General features: G+C 45.3%; 1 protein-coding gene across 4 annotated transcripts in view; it reads left to right on the top strand.

Moving 5' to 3' along the window:
• Arhgap22 (Rho GTPase activating protein 22) overlaps positions 1–17,410 on the top strand; it is a 156,549-nt gene that overhangs the window by 50,470 nt on the left and 88,669 nt on the right. For all 4 annotated transcript variants that reach the window (XM_052190149.1, XM_052190151.1, XM_052190155.1 and 1 more), the window contains one exon: positions 2,744–2,943. In XM_052190149.1, the coding sequence (XP_052046109.1) occupies positions 2,744–2,943 (200 nt within the window). The remainder of the gene's footprint in view (positions 1–2,743; positions 2,944–17,410) is intronic.

Below are 17,410 nucleotides of genomic sequence, written 5' to 3' on the forward strand. Positions count from 1 at the left end.
TGGAAGATTATAGCTTTAGCAGAATATCTTTTGGTGTCAGGTTGACAAGGTATGGACTGTTAACAATGGATATTAAATGGATAATAATTGACAAGATCTAGGAGCACATAAGGAGTTCCCAGATGGGTTAACGGAGGTGAGAACAACCTTAAATCTAGGTGTCATCATTCAGTGGACTGCGGTCCTAAACTAGGTAAAAAATAAAAAATGAAAACTGAACAGAACACAGGCATCCATTACCTCTGCTTTCTGACTACAAGTATAATGTGACCGACTATCTCAAGCTCCTCCTGCCATGCTTTTCCCCACTGTGTTAGTCAGGGTTCTATAGAGAAACAGAACTTATAGAAAGAATCTACATGTATATAGAAAGGAAGTTTATTAGAATGGCTTACTTACAGGCTGTGTGTAGTCCAGCTACTCCAACAAAGGCTACCTATCAATGGAAGGTCCAAAAATCCAGTAGTTGTTCAGCCTGTGAGGTTGGATGGCTCTGCTCATCTTTACTATACTCCAGAATTCCAAAGAAGAATGCTCTAGTGTCAGTGAAGGGATGGAGTTGCCAACAAGAGTAAGAGCAGGAAGAATAAAGCAAGCGTCCTTTTTGCACATTCTTTACATAGTTTTGTTGTAGAGGGTGTGACCCAGATTAAAAGAATGGTCTCCCCATCTCAAAAGATCTGAATTAAAGATATATTTTCACACCTCAAAAATCCGGATGAGAAGTGAATCTTCCTATCCACTTTAGATGATGTAATCAAGAAGAAAATCTCTCACAGATGTGCCCAGCCATTTGAGTTTTAGTTAATTCCAGATGCAGTCAAGTTGACAACCAAGAATAGCCATCACAAACCCACCCCTTGTCAACTTGATACACAATCACATGATTAATTCCCAAATGGAAGTAATAACCAGGTCATAATAATGCCTAAACATAATATAACTATGCCATGTATAATTACAAATGAATTTATATATTTAACCAGGCTATAATTACACTTGACATGATATAACTATCCCTTATATAACCACAAATGCATTATAAATTTAGGATATGTGGCAATGTTTCTTGAGTGACATTTTTTACTCAAACTTAAATATGATAACCACTGATATTCTCTTTATTGATGCTACATTATGTGATAAAGAAATCAAGAAAAGAAAACAAATATCTGTACAAACACATACTTAACAAAATATGACAGAAATACTCATGTCAGTTATAATCCTCATTTCTGTAGCTGGTCACAGGGTATTTATAATTACCATCCTCTACAACCCATTCTATGTTTTCTTCACCTTAGCAACAATCTCAACAAGTCTTGGCTCTGTTCCTGGAGAAGTGACCCATTCCTTCATTCCTGATGGGTCTGTACCCTTTGTCATTGTGCCTGGATTAGGCTGAAGAGGTGTCTGAGGAGTGCACAGGATATGATAGCACCAAGACAAACCCTAAAGGATCTTCTACACTCCAGACATAATCTTTCTTACCTCCCACCCAATTTCCCCTTGGTAATCTGGATCAATCACCCCTCCTAACACTGTTATTTCTTTCTTATCCTGTTGGCTTAAGGACATCAGATGCCCAGAGTAGCCATGGGGAAGTCTGAATTTTCAGTTCAATGGAATGTTTGTGTGGCTCCCCACTCTGGAACCAAAACTTCTAGGCCAGTAGAACTTAAGATTACAAGAACAGGAAGAAAATATTTTCCTAGTCGTCACTAACGATGATAGAGAGTGGAATTATTTTCTTTTCCACCCCTTGATTCCTGAACCCAGTTGTGTGGATCCTCAGTATGGGAGTATCAGATATTGAATGCTGATTCAAAGTATCAGCATTCAAAGCCTTCTAAAGTACCCTGCTCTACCTCTCTGCCCTAGCAGCCCAGGCTGCTGCCACCCAGTTGGCACTATAATTGGCTGTAAATTGTCTTTAAACTGCCTTTCCATTTTTTTTGTTAGATAGAACAGCTGCTTCAAGATGGTGGGGGACATAGCAAGACCAGTGGATTCCATGATTGTGGGCCCATTGTCATACTTGTCAGGCTATGAGTTGAGTTTCTTGGTCAGAAGCAATCCTGTGTGGAATATCATGATGGTGGATAAGGCATTCTGTAAGTCCATGGATGGTGGTTTTTGCAGAAGCATTACATTCAGGAAAGGCAAATCCAGACAGATTAGTGTCTTTAAACTTCGATCAAGGGAAGTGTATGTTGATTATGCATCAAGCAGTACAGGAGAGCCAGGCCCAGCAGCCAGATGGGAACAAGGATGCAGATCCATCTGAAACGCAGTCATACATGTTCAGCTCTGTGCCTAGTGCTGCTGGGAGTCGGAAGTGGCTGTGTTGTGGGAAAGGGCTAAGCTGTGCTGCACCTAAGCACTCGTCAGATGTGGCTTCAGTTTCTCTGGAGAAACTCGTCTGGGAATCACCATTCTCCATTAGCATAAGAGGCAAGCAGGGAGACAGCCCCATTACTCAATAAGCCAAAACACCACTGAGACAAGGCTGGCAAGATCAGTAGCAACGGCCAAGGGATGAGTCTTAAAGATAGAGTAGGAATTCTCCACCAACCCAGGCTGCTTTTGAGTTGGTCAGGCACATGCCCTGGAAATTCAAGGGGAAAGTGAATTTAATTACGCTGCCAGCCTGGGCCCTGGACCTTGGTACCAGGGTAGCTGAGGTGCCAGGATGGGGTACTGACCTCAATCTCCACACCCACCATGTGTTCTTTCCTTCCAGCTCGCTCCAAGAGCCTGGTGATGGGGGAACAGAGCCGGAGCCCGGGGAGGCCCCTGGTCCCCCAGAAGCTGGACCCCATACTCAAGGCCGGCTGGCTGAGGAAGCAGAGGAGCATTATGAAGAACTGGCAGCAGCGATGGTTTGTGCTACGTGGGAATCAGCTCTTCTACTACAAAGACAAAGATGAAAGCAAGCCCCAGGTGAGGCGTGACGGTCCCGGGCCCATGGGTGTTGTGCTGGGGTAAGGGAGGCTAAGTAAATTCAATGCGTGCATAGAAGGAAGACCAGTAATCATGCCTGGTTCTTAACTCCATATCACAGCCTGTTTTTCTAAACATGCCTCCAACTTCCAAAAAAAAAAATGCTTCCTTTTAACGTGGGAAGAGGACATCCCTGCCTGGTGTATGAACGGTGCTTCCCATGTTCAGCCCGGCTCTTTCGTGTGTCCACTAAGGCACACGGTCACACATTTCATTCCCATGATCCAAGAAAATGGCTTCCAGACCAGTCTACCCTTACCCTGAAGTCTGAATCGAGCTGAAGCTTTATGTCTGATGTCCCTGCCTCAAATGGGGGTCTTCCCTGTGCTACCAGGGACCACTCTATCTTGAGGTATACCTAAAATGTCTGTCCTTCCACCAAGACATGACTAAGTTCACTCACTCAGAGCGACTAGTGGCTTCGTCTGTCATACTTGGCCTCATCATAGACAGATGATATATAGATACCAAAACAGAGTGTTCTGCAGAGCACCTTCTAAGAGATTAGGATTAGGGCAATCTAATCCCTGTGAAAGGTAAAGCCAGAACTCTGTCAAGATGGCCTCTGCACCTGTGCATTGAACATCTATTGATCAGCAGTATTTTTGATTATATCTAGAACATGTGCACATTTTCTTTTCTTTTCTTTCTTTCTTTTTTTTTTTTTTTGTCATTAACCACTGGAGAATACTGTACAATAGCTATTTACATTTAGATTACACCAGGTATTATAAGCAACCTGTGGATGATTTCAAATTTATGGAAGGGTATACAAAGGTTACATGTGAATAAATGTGTCATTTTATACCTAGACTTTTGCCTTTATAGAGAGTTCTGGAGCTGACCCTGTAGTTAGTGTGGGATACTCTTGGGGGAAGAGTGCAGAAGAGATGGCAGAAACCACGTCCCAAGCTGTATCCATGTCAGCGCTCTAAGTCAGAAAGGACAATAAGACTTCCTCATTGAAAGTCAGATCCCAGAGCTTGGGAGGACAGGAGACTGTGTGCTATCGGTGGTGATAACCTCAGAAAGACATGGTTCATGTGAGCAAGATGTAGGCCCGGGTGCAGGAGAATGTCAGGTTCAAAGAATACAACTCTTTACCCTGTATTAAGTTTCTGAGAATGTGAGAAGTGTGCTTCGTTTATATCTTTTCCATGGCCCAACACTTGCTTTAATAGAAATGGGGCTGAGGGCAGGCTTCCTATAACAGCCTGCAGTGACAGAAGGAGTCAGCTTAATGCCTTGGTACCTGCACTGCAAGCATTCCAATGGTTACCTCCACTTATGGAGAGTAAGTCTGCCTTCTATCCCGCTCAAAACAAAAAAGCGCTGCTTAGTGATGTGAATGAGTTTAATCCTCTGAACGATATACTTTAATCCTGGCTACTATGGTACACTTTACCTCATGCCAATTTTACAATAAAGATAAATGTACAAATAAATAGAGCTGCTTTAGGAAGGTGGCCACATAGGTAACAGTACAAATGGAAATTGGGTAGGACAAAACTCATGAGCGTGAACTCGCTACAGTTAATAGGATGTAGACAGTTCCAGTGCAAGTTGGGAAATCCTGACCTCACTCAGCTTTATAAAAAAAAAGAAGACATGTCCTGAGTTCGTCAAAGCAGATGAGGACTCCGGAGTCTATGACTCTGAAATGGATCTGAATTCCATCCAACATGCTAACTATATACAACTTGGGGCAGCCACTTCATCCTCTGTCAACCTAGGTTTTATTTAAAAAATGGGGCAATATTACCTACAAGACAGGGATGAGTTTAGGATTAAATTGCACCACAGCTCTATAGCGGAGAGTCTGTCTCAGCCCACTGAATACTTAAACCTGAACCTGTGTGATCATAGCCCTGCTTTCATCTTCCCCCATTCCAGCCCCACTGATCCCCCTCCCCCAGGGATGTGGCACAGGACTGTTTTCCTTCTGGCCTCCTTGACCCATCAATAGTGTTTCCTAATTGACCTATCCATGATCAATCATTCTGACTTCGTGGCAAAAAAATACCAGAATGTCCCAGCCATGCACTGGGTTCCTGCTGTCTTCTGCCGCTCCACTAGGCCTACAAAAAAATTCCTTCTGGAAGCTGAGCACGTGATGTTAAGCTACGCTAGGTGTTGATAACCCTGAGGTCACTCGCCTGGATGAAGATCCCTCTACCCCAGGTGCCCCCGTGTGTTCCTTGCAGTGAGCCCTGTGGTAGACAGGCACCCTTTCCTCCAATCAGATGGTTTTAGAACATGTCTGTCTTAGAATTCCCCATTGCTACCATTTGTTCCAGAATTTGATACCTTCTAATGTGAGCGGCTAATTAAACGGTGGTAACTGCATCCCCCAATCACTGACCTGGATGCATCCATTGCCCTTATACCCAACCCAGGGCAGACCAGGTCCGTCGACTCCAGGGAGAACGGCACATCTCTGAAAGGAGCCACCATACCCTGACAGACACCAGCCTCTGCTCAAAGCTTCTCTTGTGACTGAGTCTGTTGACACTCCCGAGGAAGTGGGACATTATCATACTCCTAACCAGGGTTCCAAAACAAACTCTGCTCTGCTGTCCAGATTCCCCGTCTCAAGGCCACTGTTAGTCCAATGTGGCATTTAGCTGCTGTAGTGTGATCTCAAAGTGCTGCCATGGTCAACCCACAGATCTCTACCTAATTACATGAAGTGCATGTAACAGACTAATTCTCAATATCTGGTTCCTGGACAATACGCTCTGTTCACTGTTCATAGTGACAGCACAGCCCGGCAGTCAGTACCCCTGAGCAGACAGCCTGCACCAGCTATTATAATTGTCAGCAAAGGGCACATCTAACAGTCTGTGATATTCCCCAGAGCTCAGGAGTTATGATAAGCATCAGTCATAGCCCAAGTCTTTGCTCTCTATTAAAGCCTTAATCTTTTCCCCTCTGCCCTTCTCAGGCCCAGGCCGGGGGCGGGGGTGGGGGGTGGTGGGGGTGGTGGTGGGGTGGGGGCAGCCACAGACAGCATAAAGATGAGGCAAGTGAGCTCAGACAACAAAAGCCAAGCAGAAGCTGACATCTGCTCCCATCCCTCCAGCCTTCCCCAGAACATGCTCCGGAGGCTTTCTAGCAGGCAGACCCTCCAGTTTGTCCAGAAAAGGAATCTAATGTTTTCTTCTTATTATTTTCTTGAGCGTGTAATTTCAACTTCTTCTTGGAATGTTTCCTCATGAGCTGAAGCTCCTTCACCTGCTTTGGTGACCTGCTCCGTCCATTTCCATTACTTGTTGTCTTAGTTAGAGTTTTACTGCTGTGAACACTGTGACCAAGGCAACTCTTATAAGAACAACATTTCATTGGGGCTGGTTTACAGGTTCAGAGACTCAGACCATTATCCTCAAGGCGGAACCATGGCAGCGTCCAGGCAGGCGTGGCTTTAGAGGAGCTGAGAATTCGACATCTTGTTCCAAAGGCAAACAGAAGACTCCTCAGGCAGCTAGGAGGAGGGTCTCAAAGCCCACCCCCACAGTGACACTCTTCTTCCAACAAGGCCACACCTCCTAATAGTGCCCCTCCGTGGCCCAAACGTATTCAAACCACCACACTTGAGTACTGACTTTAGTTATCTAAGGCCTTTCACTGTGAGATTCTTGACACTGAGTAGAAATGGACCAAGATAGCAAGTATAATCTCCAAAGCGTAAGAAAACCAGCAACACTAGAGAAACAGTCCAAAGCCACGGGACAGCAAGAGTGGGTGCTGATATTTCAGCACTCATAATAGGTAAGAATAAACTAGCTAGATCTGCCTCGTAAATGCCAGGAAGTTCAGTGAGATTAGGCTTTAAGAGGAGAAGAATAAACGAGCAAAAGAATGGGGGAAATACACACCAGTTACTTTGAGCAAAAAAGAAAGCAGACTGGGCCTTTAGAAAAAGGCTCTGTGGTGGGAATGCACACTTCAAAATTCCTTCCTAGTTAATGAAAGATAAAGTAAAGTCCAACCTTCTGGGTGAGGGCAACAGATGTAGAAAATCTAATTTGGCTGTTTCAACTCCGAAGTTACAAGCATGTCTGGTCAGAGTAAAGAGGAGAGACACAGCCTCTGCTGCTGGAGCAGGCTAGCCAGGGGCAGCGGAGATGTCCAGCTGACCCGGATTCCAGGCAGAGCTGAGGACTGCACAGGAGCCTCTGGCTTGCAGAGCAGACCAGTCCTAACAGGCTGGAACAGGCAGCGCTGGATAAGGAAGAAGAGGAACAAAGACCAAGAACTAGGTTGAGAGTCAGCTTCAAAAGCTATCAGAGGATTGGGGTGGCAGCTCAATCAGGTGCTGTGACAGGAGCATGGGGATCTGAGGTCAATGCCCAGCACCGCCGTAAAAGACAGCGCACACCGGTGACCCAGGGGCTTGCTAGGGCCATGGCCAGTGTGGAAGACATCACCCTTCTAGAGATAAAGGGCTGGATGGCAAATGTAATACAGACAAGAACAGGAAGGAGAGGGAGGGGGAGGAGAAGGAGGAGGAGGAGGAGGAGGAGGAGGAGGAGGAGGTGGTGGTGGTAGTGGCGGTGGTGTCAGGAATAGAAACAGAAAATAGCAGGACAAGAAACCCCATATTTAAAATTCTTTGCCAGGCCTGAAATCCTAGTAACTCTGGTGGCTAAGATCAGACTATTGCAAGTTCAAGACCAGCATGGGCAACTTAGTGAGCCCCCTTTTAAAACTTATAAAAGTAAAAATTCGGCTGGGCAGGCCGCTCAGAGGTAGAACACTGATTATCGTGTGCCAGGCCCTGGGTTCACCGCTAACACGTCACAGTAACAGGGAACTGTCTTTTCCATCCTCCGGGAGAGACTAGAAACATGGGAAGCACAGAGAATAAAGCCTCTCGAAAGAAGTCAGAAATGAGGCTTCCAACTTGAGACATCCAGGAAGAGGGGAGAAAGAACAGAAGCAGGGCCGACAGCCACTGTCTGCGCAGGCGCTCTAGAAAGGGACACGCGATAAGCTTCTCAGCGCAGGCGCGCACTTGCTCACTCAGGACAGGCTCTTGATGCAGAAGGCACGAGAGCCTGCTGGGGGGCAGATAAGGGGTGAGGGGACTAGAAGAACAGTGCTTGGAATCCTGCAGATAATGCCTAAAGCTTTACACCAAGACATAGTGCCATAAACACGGTATTTGGAAGAAGAAAGAATCCCATTAAAGAGACAGTGGAAAGTGTCAGTTCTGACAGTGGCGGGCGGGGGTGGGGGTGGGGAGGAATGAGTCTTGCGGCATTGTGGAGAACAGTTTTATTTCTTGAATAACTCTGTTCTTTGAAGTCAGTAAAATAAAACCGCAGTAATTAATATAGATTTTGAAGATATAAATATGCCAAATCAAAGCTATCAGGTAAAGCTTGGGGTAGACCTGGAAATGACCTGTGTGGATAACGCCAACCAAGATTTCTGCTCTTGTTTTGTTTTCTTACAGCAGACTGTATTCACACACATCCACCTCTTTAATGACTTTTAACTTAACCCAGAGAGAAAGCAAGAAAATCAAAGGAGAGAATGGAGCAGAACCGCAGGCCTAGAGTGTCCTTCAGATAATCAGAAAAGGGGTGTTAGGAGACTAGACAAGTCACCAGGAGCTACCAAGAACCACTGAGTCCCATGATGGCTTCTAAAGAGCAGGCCTTGACCTAACAATGTCGGGTCAGGAACAGGCCATTGACAGTGTGTGTGTGTGTGTGTGTGTGTGTGTGTGTGTGTGTGTGTGTGGCAGTACACCTCAGGGAGGAGCTTAAAGGACAAAGTGTGACATTAGTCTCACACAGAACAGAAGCAGCTATTAGCCAGACATAGGATGTGGCCCAACCTGGGTGCCAAAATCCAGCGCTGGACCTTCATTCTGTCCCAGCGTTGGAGAGATCTGCTATGGTTGAGAGGCTCGCCCCCAGCCACTGGGGAAGCCATTCTCCACTGCACAAGTAGGATCTGGCATAGACAGGAGGCTCATGGCTAGGTAATCCTTCTTGCCCTAGGCAAAGGACCTGGAAATATCAGGGCAGAGTGGAGATGGGGAGTCTGGTGTCTGAGGGGACACTAGAGTGCTCAGACACCTGCAGGCTCTGGCTGGGACATACGGCTAGTCATACTTTCAGACAGACTAAGTTCCTGTTTTGCCTCTTGTTCATTTTGTTTTCTTTCCTCTTTTCCAGGATAGTGTTAGGAGGCTGAGCAGCAAGGAGAAGTAGAAATTTGATTTAAAGTTTGATTTAATTTAGCCTAAAAGCCTGGGGTTGACAAGATGGACAGGAAAGAGGCTGTAGTGGGAGTTATCGTTAATACAATCAGAAACCATCAAGGAAACCAATAAAACAGAAAGTGCCAGCATGGAACTAAATCCCACAACAAACAAACAAGGAGTTCATTTTGTGTTGGCCAACTACTCCTGGGCATGGGGCCTGCCCTGGAGCGCAGCTGGTATTCCCAGGGATACTCTGTTGGAGAAAATTGATTGTTTTTCTTTCCTAGCTGGTATCAACTGCAAATGGCTTCTTTTCCTGTGTTTACTTCCTCCTTTCAGAGCTGGAGCTTCATCTGGCTTGAATTTATTCAGGTTCTGTGTGTGCTGCCACAGTCTCTGTGATACATACTCATTTTAAAAGACACAGAAAAAAGTGTGTCTTAATTTTGTAATATTGAATAACGTGTTACGTATAGTAAACTAAGTACATTGTTTAATTGGAGAAAGAAATATTTACCAAAAGGTGGGGAGGAAACCTTATGTGGGGGTTGGGTGGGTCAGCCAGTCCCATAGCTTGAAAGTCATAAGGAATGTCTCTCACTTTCTGGGACCATCATTTAGCAAGCTTTTCAACCCCAAAACAAAGTTCAAGGGGTGGTGTTGAGAGCCCCTCCCTTCCACCGCACCTCAGAGAAAGGAGCATCTCGCTCTTAGATGAGGGAAGCAGGGGTCTGACATCTTATCTGTGATGATGGATGCTCCAGTAGCATGCAAAAGCCAGGACAGCCTCTGTGAGAACTTTGCTTGGAAAGAAACTTTCACCACAGCCAACGGGAACCAGGGAACCAAAGGCATCCCGCAGGGAGCCAAAGGCATCCCGCAGGGAACCAAAGGCATCCCGCAGGAAGCAGGGAGGATGCTGGTGGCTTGCTTGAACTCAGCGAGCTTTCGTAAGCAGTTCAGGACCATCCTCCTTGGACCACATCAATTAACAATCAGGACAACCCCCTCATACATGCTTATGGAACTGTCTGATCTGGGCAGTTTTTCAACTAAAAGTCTCCTGTCACATGACTCCAGGCTCTGTCACCTTGACAGTTAATGCTGACCAGGACACTTGCCATGGACACCTGGTGTCTGAACTTCAGCAAGTCATTTATGACATAGATAGATAGATAGATAGATAGATAGATAGAGACAGAGACAGAGATAGAGATATAGAGAGATATAGGTAGCTTTTGGGACTTGGGCTCACAGCTCACTAGCTTATAATTAGACAAGACATTTGTTGTGATTTAAATGAAAAAAAATGTTAGGAGTTGGAGAAATAGTTTCACAGTTAAGAGTGCTCACTGTTCTTACAGAGGATCTGAGTTTGGTTCCCAGCACCCAAGTTAAGTGGTTTACACCTCCCTGCAATTCTAACTCCAAGGGATCCCATGCCCTCTTTGGACCTCTATGAGGACACACATTTGGCATACATTCACACACACACACACACACAATCCCCTATAGCTTGAATTTGAATACCTGTTGTCCCTGTTTGGAAGGGTTATTTTTAACCATTAGAAGGTTGAGCCTTGTGTGTCATTGGCAGTCAGATTTGAGGGTTTGAAGTCTCAGCTGACTTCCTGCGCCCTGTCTATGTTTCCTTGTGTGGATGGAAACTGCGATCAGCCACCCTCCAGTTTTCGCCACCATACCATACCCTCCTCACTGTGGTAAACTCTCTATCCCTCTGTAACTATAAGCCAAAATAAATTCTTTCCTCCGTAAGTGAATTGCACCCAATGAAGCATTAGCAAGTCACCCAACAGAGAGGGGTCCATGACAGGCAGGTGCCCCCAACTTTGCCTCTGCTGTGTTGGTCAGTTTGATGGAGAGCAGTGAAAGCCAAGCCCTGACTATGGACCAGCAGGCTCACTCTCAGCTGTGCCCTGTCCACTTACTCTGATTTTCCCAGCCCCATGCTCTGCAGTCTCCAAGGCTGACCACCTGCATACTTCCCTTCCCTGGATGCATGCCTTGCTCCCTGCAGCAAGTTGGTGGCATTTCCCCTCCTCTTGAATATGAGCTGGGCTTGGAACAAGTTGGTCACTAAGTGATACTGAATGCATCCCAGTCCCACCTCTGAGAAGCCAAACTGCACATGTCTGGGTAGGTTAGGGCAGGACAGGGACACTATGTAGGGAGACAGCTCCCAGGGCCCTGCCAGATGAGTAAAGCCTTGAACCTTCTGTCCCAAGCAGCTGCCAGCTGTGAGCAGCTGTGCGAGTGACCCTAGACCAAACCCCGAGGAGCAGAATTGTCCCCTGAGCCCTGCCGAAAACTCTTTTCAAGCAACTAAGTTTTCCAGTGTTTTGTTACACAGCAGGGAATAACCACAACAGTTTAGACATAATTATGCCAACTTTCCAAAACCTGCAAGATGTGCAGATCCTCTTCTAGCCAGTTGAGAAAACTGATGTCACATAGAACAAGTAAGAAAGCGCTGGAAACAACTGAGAAAATACTGTGATTCTAGAACCAACTCTTTCAATCATTGCCCCGGCGTGTGGTTATGATGCTGTTGAAAACCAAAGACATGGGTGATGATTTTGCAGAGCTGCGAGGAACATCTCTGGCAGCTGGCATTGACAAGCTGGGTTCATGGAGAATTGTTAACATAAAATAGAAAGGCCTAGCTTTGGTTTAAGTCAGCTGTTTGATCCTACAAAATGGAGCAATCTGATTAAGAATAGTTAAAAACATATGCCAAGAGTAGGGGCAGATTCCCTATAATCCCAGGGCTTAGGAAACTGTGGTTGGAAGATCATGAATTCAAGGCCAGTCTGAGCTATATAGTGTACTCTGTCTTTAAATATATAAACAAATACATATATAATGTATAAACATTATATATTTCTAATATGTATTATTATATGTTATATATTGATTTTATATAATATGTAAATAGTATAAACATAGTATATTATAATATACTATAAATATATAAATTACATGAGTATGTAAGTAATTACATTTTATAATATATATTATATAAAATAACATATATATTCAGGGACTGGAGAGATGGCTTAATAGTTAGGAAAGCTTGATGCCATAACAAAAGTTTGGTTCCTAGCACTCATACTGGACTGCTAACAACTGCCTGCCTTTCCAATCCCAGGATGTCAGACACCCTTTCCTCACCTCTGAGGGTGCTTGCCCACATGTGTTATATATTGATATACCCATACACTTTTTTGAAAAGTCAAATGAAGCAGAATTAAGGGTTTTAATCAGCTGAAGGCTCAGTAGAAACTAATGGTGAGATATGTTGTGGGGGAAAAAAAATCTAATGAGACCCTTGAGTCCTGTTACAAAAATGCACAGAAATTATGGCAGGGGAGGGGAAGCCCCGCCAAGTTCAGCCATGCTCAGACATGGTCTATCTGGACAAAACTGAAACCCTGCATTTTCAGTGTAGCAGGAACAGGGATCCGCGAGGATGAGGCGTGTAAACTCCTGTGGCCAGGAAAAAAAACCTCAGTATGTCATCTAAGGCAAGGAAATCCTGGGACAAGCACTATATAAGGCATTCAGCCTCATACAAGAAATGAGCCAACTTGCCCTTCTAGACTGCTCTGTTCCCATGGGGTAGCAGATTGGAGCAGGTAAGCTCTGGTCCCTGGAGCTGATGAAGGAGCTTTGGGGTGGGGGATTAAACAGAGATGGTTCCTAAAAGGCCTTTCCAGCTCTCAAAGTCAAAAGTGAGTGGAGAATGGAATCCTGGACTCACTTAAATCAGAGGGATTTTTCAAAGCCACATGCTGTATGAGTTAAAACCGATGCCAGAGGGGAAGCTGGTGAGCTCTGGGGTCTGTCCAGAGCAGGCACTTTCACAGAATTCCAATTGTTGGTGCCCATCATGTTCTTCAGCTGCCATCTTGGGCAGAGCATCTGAGCCCTTGGGTCCATGCCAGGCCTGATGAACATCTCCATGGAGACACAATTAATCGTGGTCACCGTAGGGACCTTGGAGCTGGCAGCGCCTCTCTCTCTCTCTCTCTCTCTCTCTCTCTCTCTCTCTCTCTCTCTCTCTCTCTCTCTCTCTCTCTCTCTCTCTCTCTTAAAATGCCCTTGGAGACAACTTCAAATGTCTCTTTTGTGAAAAATTACTAGATTCTTATAAAAAGAGAAGTATCAATTATTTGGCTCTGTATCTGAAAGTTCATGTTGTCTTTATGGGATTCTTATATGTTTGCTGCCATTTGAGGACCATAAGTTCTGCTGTCACAGATATCAAAATCCGAGTTCTGGTCAAACAAGTTAAATCAAAAGAGCTATATTTACTAAATCCAAAATGGCAACCCCAGCAGTTCCCGTTTAAACAAACTTCAATTAACATAACTTTTCCTGCCTGAATCATGTTAAGGAAAAATCATGAATGAAGTTACTTTAAAATTTGTCTTATAACTTCCTGGAGCTCTAGAGGCAACAGGGGGACTAGCTGGGAACATATTAATTCTAATTATATAATTACAATAATTATAAGTACTATATTAATAGTTACATGAGAATATGCTGCCTCTCCTCTAGGGAAAGGAAACTGTCACTACTCAGACACTTCATCGAGGCTAGCCTGGGCTACAACGCAAAAGCATCTCAAACAAACCCAATCCCCAGCTTTCACAGTTCCTCCAGTGTCCCTGATCATTCATTTATGAAGTGAGCTCCTCTTGGTCTACTAATTTAATTCAGCACAGAACTTCCAGTCCTTGAATACCTCCCTCTTACAGCAGATCAATTCTTTGGCTTTAAGGTGAACCCAGTTAATTTACAGTAATAGCTGGAAGGCTGTCTGGTAAATCATGAGCTTTGTCAATTACTGGGCAGAAAAACGGATTGAATGGCATTGGGGCAGCAGGAAAGTGTATCTTATTCGTTGTTCAACTGAACATAACTTACTTTGCATTGGTGTTCAGCCCTTCTTGCTCCTTAATGCGTTGGTAGATTACTGAACTATAGTTTATCAGCATAATGTAAGTGATTAGAGGTGGCTTCTGTCAAGCTGATGCCTTCTCTTGGCTGCCAAGAAACGAGTACATTTCCTAAAGAAACTGCAGTGTTTGCAAACGTAGGAGGAGAGGTCTGTCTGCCCTAGCAAAATGTAGCAGGTACTCTTGGCCATGGCCAAGTCAGCAAGTCAGGATGGTACAGCTGGGCAGGCCAGCGTACAAGTAGCTATACTGTGTGTCTCCTATTAGCCTGTCCATTGATAATGCAGTAGTCTCACCTCCCAGCTGCACCATTTACCCCAGGGCAACTGCATTGCTGTCAGACTTTTCAGAAATACTGTAAGCTCAAAACTGTGTCCAGTCAAGGGAAAATCCCACTCACTTCCAGGAGAGGGGAGAATCCTACTCAACTGAGACCCTAAGGTATATTCTGAGCAGAAGCAAACTAATTAAGAAATACATTCCAGTACCCATCTGGACTCTGGATGACAACGAGATGCCATCCAGACATTCCACATATGCCAACAGGATTGCCCTCAAAGCTGTCTGCTCATTTTAGAGTGAATTGGATACTTTGTGTCGCTGAAACAAAATGCCAGCCATCAATGACTTAAAGCAAGAAAGGATTTACTTGGGTTCATTCATGATTCAAGAGTCCTTTCTGTTGTCCTCGGCTCCATTGCTTCAGGGCCCATGGTGACATATTGTGACAGGGACAGCAGGACTATGTGGCAAAGGCTGCTCACCACATGGCAAGCAGGAAGGAGAAGGGGAAGGGACGAGAACTAAGGACCTCCCAAGCCTCACCCCATGACCTTGTGTCAGCTAGGCCTACTGTGTACCATTTCCCAAAATGATGTCACTATCTGGAGACCAAGTGTTTAACACATAACCCCTTTGTGGGGGACACTTCGTATCCACACCATGCTGCAGAGTGGGAGGGAAGCAACTGGGAAATGCTTTGCAACCCGTAAGGTATCGTGAGAACTGTGGAAAGGCCTAGTGTTATCTGTGTAATAGAGAGACTGTGCATGTGAGTCATGGTGGGACAAAGGCAGAACAGCACTACCATAGGTCCCAAACCCAACATGCTGAAGAATTTAGTACAGAAATTAGCAGATATTAACTCTGACGTCCACCTGAGATCCACATCAGAGAACATTCTGGAAATGTGTAGATGACCAGGAAAGAGCCACTCAGTTCCAGAGGAGCCCAGAGCTGATGCCGGAGGATGCTGGTTGTCTCTGAACTCAGCTGCCTCACCTGTGAGGTTGCCACCATACACATGGAGAGGAGGAGGAGGGACTAGGCTTAGCTCAGGTCTCTCCAGAACCTCCACTTGAAACCCTTCCACCTTATCCAGTGATCCCAGAAGAAAGCAGAGCCGTTTTCCTACTCCTAGGACTTCCCACAGCCCAGGCTAGACCCCTCACAGGCTGGCTGATTGGTGAGGGGACAGGAATTGTGCTTTTCAGATTCGTCTCTGACTAACCTGTCTGTTGAACAGTACAGTAACCTTGCTCCTAACAGCTCCATACACCCCAGGGCATCAATGTCACAACAGATCAGAAAGACATCACATTGCCTTGAACCTATGTTAGCCCTTACCAGATTCTTTTCAGTTTACCAATCCAAAATGTCAGGTGGTTGGGGACACTCCAGACCAAACCAGTAAGCAGTAAGCAAATCAGCTCCTAATTCCAGGTTCCTGCCTGGAGTTCTAGCCCTGAGTTCTTTCAGTGATGGATTGATGTGTAAGAGAAGTAAACCCTTTGCTCCACAAGTTGCTACAGGCCATGGTGTCATGGTCATGATTGTAGCCATAGACATCCTAAATCAGACAGGAGGGTAGATTATATACCATGAATGTGCTAAAAGAAGAGATTGTTCACATGCCATGTGGCACAGAACAGGAAAACTTGAGATTCCATCAAACAATTAAATTTAAAAGCACATAGTTTAAAATGTTTATTTCTGGAATGTTCCACTTCGTATTTTCAGACTATGGTCGGCCTAGTGTGACTGAAACTGCAGAAGATGAAATGCGGTAAAGGGGGACTGTGCCTTTCTTAAGAAGATTTAACAGTATGGAAACACAGTGCTTAATAGTGTTACTGTTTATAATTGTGTGTGTGTGTGTGTGTGTGTGTTGTATGTGAGTAACTAGTTCAAGACAAAATCAATATTTATTTTCTCAAAATAGTATCTCATTAGTTAAAGTAACCAATGCTAACCTCCTCTGAGATCATCCGATAAACATACCGAAAGTTTACCTTTCTATGGAGCGGCATCAGCTGGGGTGGGGGCGTGGCTGCAGTTGTCTCTATGGCCTCCCAGGTTGGCCCAGCAGGGAAGGAAGAGAGAGAAGGTCACATGCATGTTTGAAAGTTGTTATCGATATGCATGTTAGTGTTGCCATCGATGCATAACAGGTTCACTAGCAGCAGGTGTCCCCACCCTCAGACCTCTCATCAACAGCAGTAGGTGAGATTTGATGGCACTCCAAACCTATTATTCAATAGCATACCCTTTGCCTCTCCACCTCCAGCATAAAATTAAGAAATCCTTGGATTAGCCTTGTGCTCCATTAGCTGAATAGCCGCGGGATACCACTCAGCATTCTAACTCAGGCTGCCACTAAGGCAGGACATTAGAACTCAGGAGCTCTGGTTCCATACAGACTTCCCAACATGAAACAGCATCTTACCTCAGGGGCACAGCACGGCAATGGGCATGAGAATGCCCTCACAGTGACAGGCTGGGGGAGGAGGGGGAAATCCCAGGGCGCCTGTTGTGACCCTTGGTACAATGTCATCCACAGCCAGCAGAATGTCCCATCTGCAGGGAATTCCCCTAGAGTGACTTGGAATGAGTCAGTGGATGCAGTTTGAGGAGTCTAGCTTAGAATTCAGTCTTGTCACTTGACTAACTGCAGACCAAGCCGGGACCTTCTCACCTTGGAAAGGGCACCTCTTAGGGCTTTGGGAGGGACTGTTAGCCTTGAGATCTGAGTGTCCTTTCGGGTTCTACCAGTGCCCCATGCCTAGACTCATCCATCATTTCCAGCTGGGTTTTTCAACATTCATAACTGGCCTGGATAGCCTAGGAGGTGACCAGCTGGGGAATTATAACGTGGGGCATCCAAAACCCTATATCCGCTCAACAGTCTGTTCTTAGGACCCTGATCCTA

The sequence above is a fragment of the Apodemus sylvaticus genome, chromosome 8, assembly GCF_947179515.1.
Source record: "Apodemus sylvaticus chromosome 8, mApoSyl1.1, whole genome shotgun sequence".
NCBI classification, from domain to species: domain Eukaryota; kingdom Metazoa; phylum Chordata; class Mammalia; order Rodentia; family Muridae; genus Apodemus; species Apodemus sylvaticus.